The 13,330-nt window shown below is 43.5% G+C and overlaps 2 protein-coding genes across 4 annotated transcripts in view; one reads left to right on the plus strand and one right to left on the minus strand.

The window, feature by feature from the left end:
- LOC126471128 (excitatory amino acid transporter 1) overlaps window positions 1-13,330 on the plus strand; it is a 768,331-nt gene that overhangs the window by 675,620 nt on the left and 79,381 nt on the right. The gene's annotated exons all lie outside the window — the stretch shown is intronic.
- Window positions 1-13,330, minus strand: part of LOC126471129 (uncharacterized) — a 533,883-nt gene that overhangs the window by 516,994 nt on the left and 3,559 nt on the right. For both annotated transcript variants that reach the window (XM_050099217.1, XM_050099216.1), the window contains exon 2: window positions 4,093-4,248. In XM_050099217.1, the coding sequence (XP_049955174.1) occupies window positions 4,093-4,248 (156 nt within the window). The remainder of the gene's footprint in view (window positions 1-4,092; window positions 4,249-13,330) is intronic.

Raw genomic sequence — 13,330 nt, forward strand, 5'->3', positions numbered from 1 at the left:
AGCGCCATCTGGTTTCCCCCTTCAAGCTAGACGAGTTTCGTTCTTTGTAGTTTTTTCGTTTGACACTTATTTCGTGATATATTTGGCCCGGCCACGATCAGTGAACCACCCTGTAGAAATGTATGGCTGCTCGACCATTGCACCCCGTTATTTTTAACTCCCTAGCACAGTTATTATATAAGCTGGACAGCTGATATCTCTTTGGAACTCACGAATTATTACTTTCGCTGATTTCGTGCGATGTTTTGCAGCCACCCTACGCAATTCTCCGCGGTCCCTGTGCGTCAGTGCATGAGGTGTGCCTGGTCTTTGTTAGCTGCGATTGTTACTTCGCATTTCACAATCATATGACCAACAATCGACTACCGAGCGAGGTGGCGCAGTGGTTAGCATACCGGGCTCGCATTCTGGAGGACGACGGTTCAAACCCGCGTCCGGAGATTCAGATTTAGGTTTTCCGTGATTTCCCTAAATCGCTTCAGGCAAATGCTGGGATAGGTCCTTTTCAAGGGCACGGCCGACTTCCTTCCCCATCCTTCCCTAAAGCGATGGGATCGGTGACCTCTCTGTTTGGTCCTTTTTCCCCAATGAACCAACCAATCGACAGTCGACTAGGTCGGCTTCATAGGGCCTGAAGTGTCCCGGACGGATTTTTTACTTAGGTGATATTCAATGGCTAGTGCACTTTCGAAGTGATCTTCAGCCGTAGATGATGGGCACGGATCTTACTGAAACGTTGTGGCAAGAAGACGCCACCACTATGCTGATCACTCGAGAAGTTTTAATGATTGGACTTAACCTGACTGAAGTTGTGTAATGTGGTCCGACGAATCGCTATTTTGCCTGTTTTAAAAATTATGCAAGGCGGCGAATGCGGCGACAGCCGAATGAGGCGTTCAACCCTCAAGGTGTGGTGGGCCTAGTTCACGCCGAAGGTGGTTGCGTAATGTTTTGAGGGCTTTATCAATGCGTGACTGTTGTCACTCATTGACGTTACTGTGAATATGAACCAGGATAGTTATTTCAACAGTAGCGATGATGATTATGCTGTACACCCTCTCGACTTTCAAGATAAGACCAGCCATGTTCTAGAGCTACACGCATACGTTCCTTATTTGGCGAAAACTCTAGCGCCCTTTCGTACCTCGGCTGCTTACCGAATCTTTTAATCTTAATCCCGCACAAAATGTCTGGGCTTATTTGTAAAAATGAGTGTGAATTCCTAAAGGACCAAACTTCTGAGGGCATCGGCCCCTGGACTTACACGCTACTTAAACTAACTTAAAATAACTTATGCTAAGAACACTTTTTTTCACTTGCCGCCCTGATTTTATGACCCACCACCTAATTGCTTAAGGTGGGTTTTCATTGACCACTTGGCCGCTGCGATCGGTATATGGGCGCTGATGTGACTGAACCTCCACACCAGTTCCCGCATCCGATCGCACATTTGCCCATGCCCCGCCACGTGGAGGCGGGTCATAGTTGATCGTGGTTTGTTTTCTTTTACTTGGTTATCTTTGTTTGCTATTTGTCTTTCTTTTTTCTTTTCTTTTCTTTATGGCAGCTTTCCCAAACCGTTTAGCAAAAATTTACAAGAAATTTAATTTTGAAAAAGAAATACTAAAATATAGTTTAGAATGAAGAAGAGGAAAGAAGATAGGAAAGGAAGAAGTTTATAGTCCCTCCACTCTGGGGAACTGAGGTTGAAAGCCTTGGAATTAGTCGTCAGGTCATTGATCCTCAGTCTTCAATCCTTTGCTTACCTTTAACCAAGAAGATCTATGCTAATCTAGAATTACTATGCTAACTACTAAAGCTGTTACTAAGATAATTACGCTATTGACATGATTAAAGTGCCGTGTTTACTTGTGGCAATTACGACGATGCGCCGACACTGTTTACATCTATTCATGTTGAGCCTTAGTTATATGTAATATATTGTGATATCTGTACATTGTCCGCAGCTCGTGGTCGTGCGGTAGCGTTCTGGCTTCCCACGCCCGGGTTCACGGGTTCGATTCCCGGCGGGGTCAGGGATTTTCTCTGCCTCGTGATGACTGGGTGTTGTGCGCTGTCCTTAGGTTAGTTAGGTTTAAGTAGTTCTAAGTTCTAGGGGACTGATGACCATAGATGTTAAGTCCCATAGTCGTCAGAGCCATTTGAACCATTTTTTACCTGTACGTTACGTTTAGACTAATGCATTTCTGTCTGTCTTCTTTCTGTCTCGGTTTTCATCCCCCACACTATGGCGTACATGTAGGTGCTGCATCTAAGTTTGTCATCTGTACCGTCTCTCGCGCCTGCGCTAAGAACAACAAACACACTCATGCTCGATGGAGGACTCTGATCTCCGGCGGAAGGACCACGCAGTCCGTGACTGGTCGCCCTAGGCCGTGCGGCCACTCGGCGCGGCTATTTGTAACAGCTGGAGAAACGTACTAGTCAACACCCCAGCAACTTGATAGCTCGATGCTATCTAATTAAGGCCATTATAATGACTAGAGGCGGTGTTTCACGGCATTACAGTGGCTTCTCCTGCTTGTAACGTTTGTCCTATGTTCCTATTGATGTCGGATGCGTAGGTAAGAGGTGACCCGGACCTAAAAAACTACACTACTGGCTATTAAAATTGCTACACCACGAAGATGTGCTACAGACGCGAAATTTAACCGACAGGAAGAAGATGCTGTGATACGCCAATGAATGGCTTTTCAGAGCATTCACACAAGGTTGGCACCGGTGGCGACACCTACAACGTGCTGACATGAGGAAAGTTTCCAACCGATTTCTCGTACACAAACAGCAGTTGACCGGCGTTGTCTGGTGAAACCTTGTTGTGATGCCTCGTGTAAGGAGGAGAAATGCGTTCCATCACGCTTCCGACTTTGATAAAGGTCGGATTGTAGCCTATCGCGATTGCGGTTTATCGTATCACGACACCTCTGCTCGCGTTGGTCGAGATCCAATGACTGTTAACAGAATATGGAATCAGTGGGTTCAGGATGGTAATACGGAACGTTGTGCTGAATCCCAACGGCCTCGTATCACTAGCAGTCGAGATGACAGGCATCTTATCCGCATGGCTGTAACGGATCGTGCAGCCATGTCTCGATCCCTGAGTCAACAGATGGGGACGTTTGCAAGACAACAACCATCTGCACGAACAGTTCGGCGACGTTTTCAGCAGCATGGACTATCAGCTCGGAGACCGTGGTTGTGATTACCTCTGACGCTGCATCACAGACAGGAGCGCCTGCGATGGTGTACTCAACGACGAACCTGGGTGCACGAATGGCAAAACGTCATTTTTTCGGATGAATCCAGGTTCTGTTTACAGCATCATGATGGTCGCATCCGTGTTCGGTGACATCGCGGTGAACGTACATTGGAACCGTGTATTCGTCACCGCCACACTGGGGTGTCACACGGCGTGATGGTATGGGGTGCCATTGATTACACGTCTCGGTCACCTCTTGTTCGCATTGACGGCACTTTGAACAGTGGACGTTACATTTCAGATGTTTTACGACCCGTGGCACTACCCTTCATTCGATACCTGCGAAACCCTACATTTCAGCACGATAATGCACGACCGCATGTTGCAGGTCCTGCACGGACCTTTCTGGATACAGAAAATCTTTGACTGCTGCCCTGGCCAGCACATTCTCCAGATCTCTCACTAATTGAAAACGTCTGGTCAATGGTGGCCGAGCAACTGGCTCGTCACAATATGCCAGTCACTACTCTTGATGAACTGTTGGTATCGTGTTGAAGCTGCATTGACAGCTGTACCTGTACGCGCCATCCAATATCTGTTTGACTGTCCAAACGTATCAAGGCCGTTACCACGGCCAGAGGTGGTTGTTCTGGGTACTGATTTCTCAGGATCTATGCACCCAAACTGCGTGAAAATGTAATCACATGTAAGTTCTAGTATATTTGTCCAATGATACCCGTTTATTATCTGCGTTTCGTCTTGGTGTAACAACTTTAATGGCCAGTAGTGTAATGATCTGGCTAGGTGGCCTAATGCCACATAAAACTAAAGACAGAAATAATTTAGGAAGGTGAGGTAGAACTGACAGTTACCGTTTTGGAAGAGTATCTTGAGGCAGTAGTTGGCCTCAGGGCAGATGGCCACCTGAGGCGGCTGCGTGTTGCAAGGCGGCTCCCCGTCCTGCGCCTCGTCGCCGCAGTGGAAGCACGTCAGCACCTCCGGCTCGGCGGTCGCTCGCGCCACATCTCCTGCACAACGTAATGCCATCAACACTCGTACACCTACCATGTTACAATAGCATGTGCACAGTGCTATTTTCGAATATTCTTCACAGGTGCGACTTGTAGATTTTATCCATCTACGAAACATTCATTTTTTAGCTAAAAATGAACACGTTTGTGGACGTTTTCTCCTTTTAGGTCAGTGAGCTGTATCTACTTTTCTTCCATACATGAGCCACAAAACGCCCATCCACAGCTTTCGTCAACTCTTCAGACGATCCAGAACTGTTTCCAGTCCCCAATTTATTTCAGTGCTGAAGTAGGTTGAGACCAGATCTGGTGATAGGCTGGATATTCCAATAATTAAACTCCATTTTTTCATGTTTTTCCGTCGACAAACGAAATTTGTAAATAGGTGTATTGCCCCGATAGAAAAGTATTTTTCATTTAAAGTTCAGACCTCTTTTCGAGTATTTTGTTCGTCCAGTTGGTCAAGGAGGCATGCGTGGTTTTCGCCACTGCGGGGAATAGACCAGGATGACGCTAGATTCTTGAACCGATATTCCTGACTTTAGACCTTTATTGTACACCCTTAAGAATGTATTATGTATTTTTTAAGTAAAAATCTTATACCCAGAGGACATTACACGACAGCGACGAAAGGCCTTCACGGAGTGCGTGGGCGGTACGTGGGAGCTCTCAACACCACAATTTTCAACTTCGAACAAAATTACAAAAACTTCTTTGAAACTGATATTGTCTAAAGTGATACGTAGAGATATTTTAAAAATGGTTTTTAACAACAAAGTCGTTACAAAACCGTGCACCAAAAATCGAAATTAAAATATATCGCAACAATCCTCCGTACTACAAAGAAGAAACGCAGACTCATAAACTACAAAACGTTAAAATGTAATTGCACGTATATTTCATGAAGTATAGCTCCTGCCAACTTGAAAAACGATGTTTTGAATAAACAAGCTTTTAAAGTTTCAACTTGTGTTTTTTAATATTCAAACTGGCACCGTACAGTTGGTCTCTTTTTCGCCAATGACGTAACTCTCTCAGTTTGATGAAATTATAGCGATCAACTGGCTTCCGCTTACCAATCGAAGCGCGTTTCGCACGATTGAGATCAATTTACGAATTTTTTCTGTCCTTATAAATACGTTTGTTTGTCATTTTCAAGCACTCACGTTTTATTTCTCATTTGCAAGCACTCACGTTTTACTTCATGTAAGCCACAAGTTGCGAGACAAGCACGTCCTTTCAGGCTGTTTACCGCCAACGAACCATGTGACGAAGAGAAATCTTGTTGAGAATAGTATTTTACTTTATACTTATGCCCTCTGTGATACTATCCGAGTATTACAGCGGTTCCATTCGAGCGCTCGGATGCGCCAGGCCCCTACGCAATAAATCGCGGTTTTAACATATCTTAACATTTATGAACACTTCATATGAATGAATCGTAAAACTGGACACTCGAAGGAACATATTGAACCAGCTAAAAACAATCTACCATCATCTGCTCGCTTAATGTGTTATCTTTTCCAAGGTAATAAAAAGGTATAAACCCTTTCTCATGGCACCATACGCTACCCATAACGTTTCCGAACAAGTTTCTTGAAGAGCCACCTGCTGAAACCCACTAACTACATTGCTGTTTTGATTAATGCGTGAAAGACCAAAGACACGTCCATAATTACAGAAAGGCGCCCTAATCAGATTATATTTGAAATGGTCGAAACTTTGTTGAGACACATGTCACCTCCGCCATAGGCCGAAAAATTTACTTACTTCATTATGTTCCTCAAAGTTATTCCTGTACTCCCAGAAAACTTTCTCGCTGTAATTTCTCTGCACGCTAACAGATTTATGAGTGAGAAGTTTACCCCAGACTTAGCTTCAGAAGATTCTTCGCATTTCCCTCTCACTTCCGCATCACTTGGATGAAGACAGGTTGCCAGCTGACACTGTGGGTGTGCATTTACCCCATATACTGAACTCCGTGCTATTTAACTATGACGTAATAGATAGTGCATTACTGTTTCTTAAAATGGAGGTCTCGGTTTCCACTACCTTCTCGCATATACGTCTGAATTATGTCATAAATCACTGTGTCATGAACAGACATTAGAATGCAGTTAATATGATGCACTGGATCCGATTCTCGTGTGCTGCGTCTTCGAACGGCGTAACACTGTAATTATTAGTGTTTAATACAAGTTGTTGATGGATAGTATTTATGCTGAAACAACGACCAACGCACTGTTTCAAAACGATGTCGTGGGTACCTACATAAAGACATTCGAAAATGCTTTCCATATATGAATGTTAATATGTTTCCGTCTCTTAACTTAATGAATCACTGTCGTACTTGGAATTGATATGTGCAGTTTTCATTGGAGTGTGCCTATACATCATAGGTATTTGTGAGTGAAGAGGACCTCTACTGATCTTTCACAAAAATCTGTCTCAGCTGGAAAAACATAACCCGCGAAAGTCTTTGATCCAGGCTCGAGTCCTTGTATGACTTTGTCATTAGTGATAGTGGTCGAATGATTTACCATTATGAACTAAAGAATGCGTACAATCAATTCTCCTTGCAGAAAGTCATAGTCTCTTGCAAGACTAACCTTGGCACGCTATAAAACACTAAAAAACGATTTTCGTTCGGCTTGCACACGCGATATGCGAAACATTGATATGAATCATCGTGTAAAGAAGCCGCGAAGTATTATGGAAGTCTTGTTATTCCAGGCGAGGTGCAGCGTTGACCGTTTCTATGACTTTCTGGGCGGTGGTTCAAGACAACACCTCGGTGCTAGGTTGGGCACTGTGATTGTTCCTGAAGAGCGATTCCAGCGCGAAAAACGTCGTCTTCCGAACTGGCGTGCATTGGGCCAAGATTTAAATGCAATAATCCCGTCTTCTACTGATTTATAGTATCTTGTAGCTTTCTTAAATAAATTGAACACTTTACATTAAAATTAATCCACCCTCGCGATCCGATACTCCTGTGCTAGGCAATGCATCGTTACGTCAAGAAGGCTCAGGGTAGTTTATAACATGTTGTTGTGGTCTTCAGTCCAGAGACTGGTTTGATGCAGCTCTCCATGCTACCCTATCCTGTGCAAGGTTCTTCATCTCCCAGTACCTACTGCAACCTACATCCTTCTGAATCTGCTTAGTGTATTCATCTCTTGGTCTCCCTCAACGATTTTTACCCTCCACGCTGCCCTCCAATTCTAAATTTGTGATCCCTTGATGCCTCAGAACATGTCTTACCAACCGGTCCCTTCTTCTAGTCAAGTTGTGCCTCAAGCTCCTCTTCTCCCCAATTCTGTTCAATACCTCCTCATTAGTTATGTGTTCTACCCATCTAATCTTCAGCATTCTTCTGTAGCACCACATTTCGAAAGCTTCTATTCTCTTCTCGTCCAAACTATTTATCGTCCACGTTTCACTTCCATACATGGCTACACTCCATACAAATACTTTCAGAAACGACTTCCTGACCCTTAAATCTATACTTGATGTTAAAAATTTCTCTTCTTCAGAAACGCTTTCCTTGCCATTGCCAGTCTACATTTTATATCCTCTCTACTTCGACCATCATCAGTTATTTTGCTTCCCAAATAGCAAAACTCATTTACTACTTTAAGTGTCTCAATTCCTAATCCAATTCCCGCAGCATCACACGATTTAATTCAACTACATTCCATTATCCTCGTTTCGCTTCTGTTGATGTTTATCTTATATCCTCTTTTCAAGACACTGTCCATTCCGTTCAGATGCTCTTCCAGTTCCTTTGCTGTCTCTGACAGAATTACAATGTCATCGGCGAACCTCAAAGTTTTTATTTCTTCTCCATGGATTTTAATTCCAACTCCAAATTTTTCTTTTGTTTCCTTTACTGCTTGCTCAATATACAGATTGAATAACATCGGGGGAGGCTACAACCCTGTCTCACTCCCTTCCCAACCACTGCTTTCCTTTCATGCCCCATGACTCTTAAAACTGCCATCTGGTTTCTGTACAAATTGTAAATAGCCTTTCCCTCCCTGTGTTTTACCACTGCCATTTGAAAGAGAGTATTCCAGTCAACATTGTCAAAAGCTTTCTCTAAGTCTACAAATGCTAGAAATGTAGGTTTGCCTTTCCTTAATCTGGCTTCTAAGATAAGTCGTAGGGTCAGTATTGCCTCACGTGTTCCAACATTTCTACTGAATCCAAACTGATCTTCCTCGAGGGCGGCTTCTATCAGTTTTTCCATTCGCCTGTAAAGAATTCGTGTTAGTATTTTGCAGCCATGGCTTATTAAACTGATAGTTCGGTAATTTTCACATCTGTAAACACCTGCTTTCTTTGGGATTGGAATTATTATATTCTTCTTGAAGTCTGAGGGTATTTCATCTGTCTCATACATCTTGCTCACTAGATGATAGAGTTTTGTTAGGCCTGGCTCTCCGAAGGCTGTCAGTAGTTCTAATGGAATGTTGTCTACTACTGGGGCCTTGGTTCGACTTAGGTCTTTATAATACAGACTTGCTAATTATGTTTTGTAGCTTGTAAATTAATTATACAGTCCGCCCGTTAGTGGTATCACTGGATATGTAATTCAGTTCTCTGTATTAATAACTGATTATAAACATTGAGTATTTAGTAATTAAGTACTCAGCCTTCGTAACGGACTGGGCTAGACAGCCACTGAAGCCTCTCCACCTGTATGTTACATATCACGGAAAAGTCTCATGTTTACAAACTGTCAAAGATTACAGGTTGCGTCTTGTCAGGAAGCCCTCGTATGACTCCGTAACCATAAAAAACCACGCTGTCCTTGTACATGACTTACTAGACCAGCTTTCAAGAAGGCAAGACTGTTCATCTTAATGATGCACCTTCTTCTTCGACAGGCCGTCCAAAGGGCCCATTCCTGTGTTTTAAGACGTCATTCATCAACACCGTCGGTATTACGTACTTAGAATCTCTCAGAACGTTACTGGCGGCGTCTTTGTACACGGATCTACGCTAAACGCTTCAGAAAGGAGAAAGGGATGGCCATTCGTCGGCAGTAGTGGCCGAAGTAAACGGTAGAGAGATGAACGTGCAACACGTGTTGGAGCCTGTGCCAAGAGCTTTGAGTGACAGGCAAGTAATTGGTTAAGCGAGTGCCAGGAAGCTTTCCTGCAGAAATGCTTGCCAGCTGCATTTGCTCTCCGTCTTTGAAGTTCGCGCATTTTTTAACAAACATGCGCCAAGTGTCTCTTTCGTGCAACACAGCAGTCTTTCGTAAAGCGATTGTTTTACTCAGTTTGTGCCCTGGTAATTAAATGAGATTCGTTACTATGTCAGAACTGATAGTGTTTCCATTGTGCAATGAAATAAGCTCATTACTTGTATTCCTAGGAATCTTCAGTGTAGAACCGATCTTTCAAGAAGAGAGGTTTCTCACTATATACACTGCGTATCAAAAAAAGTGAAACGTCCAGAAAAAAAAGATTATAGGTCAATGGCATTCCGTACACGTACACAGCATCGGCAGGTATGTAAAGGATTGGAGACGCAATTCTCTGTGAGACGTAGAACAGCCAACACAGTGCATTAATATTATTCTCCTGGTAGATCATATAAGGAGCGCGAATAGCATCAGATGATGAGTGATTACTGTGAAGGACACTGAGATGTTGCGTGCTTGTGTGAGTCAGCGTTATCACCACCTGATAGCTTGAAAGGGACCCAATTGTGGGTTTCCATTTGGGTGGCTGACCGAATCGTGCAGTATGCAGATTTGTGAAGCATTCGGGTGAGTCAGTGGTTCGATGTTGGAGTTCATGGTAGGCAGACTCATCGTCAAGGTCCCGATCGACCACAGAGAGGATCGCCGTACGGTGCACCGAGCACATCGTAACCCCTTCACATCAGCACCTGCTATCCAAGTGCAAATAATGGACTCCATGTAACATTCTCTGTCATCACCCGCCATAGCTCAGAGACTAGCAGCAACCGGGCTAGAGAATTAACTTCCCAAATATCGGCTGCCGTTAACACCACAAACCATATGGTTACGTTTGGAGTGGTGCCACGACCAGGAAGCACGGACTGCTGACGAATGGCGTCACATTGTGTTCAGCGAAGAATCGTAATTCTGCACCACAGCTCGCGGAGGATACGGTGGTCGATGTGCAGTGACCAGGTTTCGTCCAAAATGCTAGGAGAGTTCATTCGTTTGTTCAGAAGGGGAGACCGATAAGTATTCCCCACCTTTCGGCCGGTCAGCGATGACAAAATCGAGGCGCGCACGCTGCAATCTTTCTCAAACGATTTTACAGAAACTATTCGGTACAATAATTTCGTTTCTCTTTACTTACAGCTTTATATGTCACGTTCATAATGATGTGCCCATCATTTCGTTAACGGTCACAGTTATTGTAATGTTCACGTGAAAGTAAGACACTGCGCGAAATTCGGAAAAGTGTCCAATAAAAAGCAGAGATCGCTATGCTTTTGCATTTGGTGCATATTACATAATATGTTGTTGCATACTAAATGTAGCTAACATATTAAATTTTTCTTTAGACTTGGTTAGAGGTCTGCCAGACACCAATCTCGAGAAAATTGATCTGATGAAACACACTCATTGGCGATCGCGCTGCGCCATCGATAGAGCCAGAGCGAAATATCCACAACATTCCTCATATGTCATAAACTGTTTCGTACATCGAAATGAGATTTTGGAAAATGATAGCATGCAAAGAGGAGAATATTTTACCATATCGTTATTGTGTAAAACTACCGTATTATTCCAATAACTAAAGGCTTTTTCGGTCAAAGAATGTAATTTTTTAAGGGCTGTCGATAGCTGATTAAGTGAGAAATGATGTGGGTTATTGAATGTATGTGCAGTCATTACACATTTTTTTGTACCGAGGATGTGCTTTTTCAGAAGCTGCTGACTTTACTTTTCCTCAGTTCCTCACTTAAACTTAATAAACCACTGTTGCAGAATTCTCTCGTAGTTGTGTCTCAACATCTTAGTGAGGTGAGACAGTGTAATCTCCGCTGTGATTTGGCAAAAGAAGCAAATTTTGACATGGCAACCAGAGAAATGAGTAGGTTTTATTCAAAATTCGCCACTCATGGTGCTTTTCCGAAAGTTACAAATGGCTAACAAGCCAGGCGGAATTCTGTTTAGATACTAACAAAAGTAGAGGTGTCAGTACATCTTTTTGAATGGTCACGAAGCAAGTGTGGGCATGTAGGGGTCCCACTTAATATTTACAAAGAATGTGAGTGTAGGCTTCAGTTTGGATCGGCACTTTCCCGTCAAGCGCTCAGCATTTCTCCAACAGAGCTCAGAGCGACCCCCCCCCCCCCCCCCCCCCGCCACTGCCACACTTCGGCAGCCAACTGCGCATCTAGCGGCCACGGCATTGTGTGCGCACTATACCTCGGATGACCATCGCCAGCGAGTATGGCGGCGACCTAGGGGAGATCTCATTATTCCAATGCTTTTCTAAGGTACAGCGATGTCACTCCTAGTGTTACAGTGTGCACAGATGTCAGGTATGATTTCAGGTCACAGCATGTAATTAGTGAAGGAAATCGAATGGAACAACAGTACCTAATGGATATTGTGTGTTCTCGTATCTGGGTGTTGTGTGATGTCCTTAGGTTAGTTAGGTTTAAGTAGTTCTAAGTTCTAGGGGACTGATGACCATAGCTGTTAAGTCCCATAGTGCTCAGAGCCATTTGAACCATTTTTTTTGTTCTCGTATCTTACCTCTGATGCGACAGTATCGTGTTGTCATTTTTCGACAGGAGACTGCTTATTCTCACATGGCACTTGTCTCTCCGAACTGTCTTCACGATACTGAAGTACTCTTTTGGCCAGCATGAGGCCCAGATCTCTACCCAATAGAACAGGCGTGGAACCAGCTCGGACGTAAAATCCGTACCAGTGCCAGTATCCAGTATATCGAGGGCTGTTTACAGCAGTTGAGGTCCAGCTTTCCTCCTAACAGCATATAATGGCTTTCTAACACCTTTCGCAACCGAAACAGTGCATGCATTAACGCCAGACGCGGTGCAACATTGTATTGATAAGTGCATCGGTAGTGTCCAGTTCTTCGTACATTTGACTAGATTTTGTAATACCTAAAATAACATCATATAAAGGGCGAGATACTTGAGGGTAATATTTTGGAAATGGAAGAGGATGTAGATAAAGATGAAATGGGAGATATGATAATGCGTGAAGAGTTTGACACAGCACTGAAAGACGTAAGTTGAAACAAGGCCCCGGGAGTAGACAACATTGCATTAGAACTACCGACACCCTTGGGAGAGCCAGTCCTGACAAAACTCTACCATCTGGTGCGCAAAATGTATGAGACAGGCGAAATACCCTCAGACTTCAAGAAGAATAAAATAACTCCTATCCCAAAGAAAACAGGTGTTGACAGATGTGAAAATTACCGAACTATCAGTTTAATAAGTCACGGCTGCAAAATACTAGCGCAGATTCTTTACAGATGAATGGAAAAACTGGTAGAAGCCGCCCTCGGGGAAGATCAGTTTGGATTCCGCAGAAATATTGGAACACGTGAGGCAATACTGACCCTACGACTTACCTTAGAAGCTAGATTAAGAAAAGGCAAACCTACTTTTCTAGCATTTGTAGACTTAGAGAAAGCTTTTGACAATGTTGACTGGAATACTCTTCCAAATTCTGAAGTTGGAAGGGGTAAAATACAGGGAGCGAAAGGCTATTTACAATTTGTACAGAAACCAGATGGCAGTTGTAAGAGTCGAGAAGCATGAAAGGAAAGCAGTGGTTGGGAAGGGAGTGAGACAGGGTTGTGGCCTCTCCCCGATGTTATTCAATCGGTATATTGAGCAAGCAGTAAAGGAAACAAAAGAAAAATTCGAAGTAGGTATTGAAATCCATGGAGAAGTAATAAAACCTTTAAGGTTCGCCGATAACAATGTGATTCTGTCAGCGACAGCAAAGGTCTTGGAAGAGCAGTTGAACGGAATGGACAGTGTCTTGAAGGGAGGATATAAGATGAACATCAACAAAAGCAAAACGAGGATAATGGAATGT

This window comes from Schistocerca serialis, chromosome 3 (assembly GCF_023864345.2).
Source record: "Schistocerca serialis cubense isolate TAMUIC-IGC-003099 chromosome 3, iqSchSeri2.2, whole genome shotgun sequence".
In the NCBI taxonomy this organism is placed as follows: Eukaryota; Metazoa; Arthropoda; class Insecta; order Orthoptera; family Acrididae; genus Schistocerca; species Schistocerca serialis.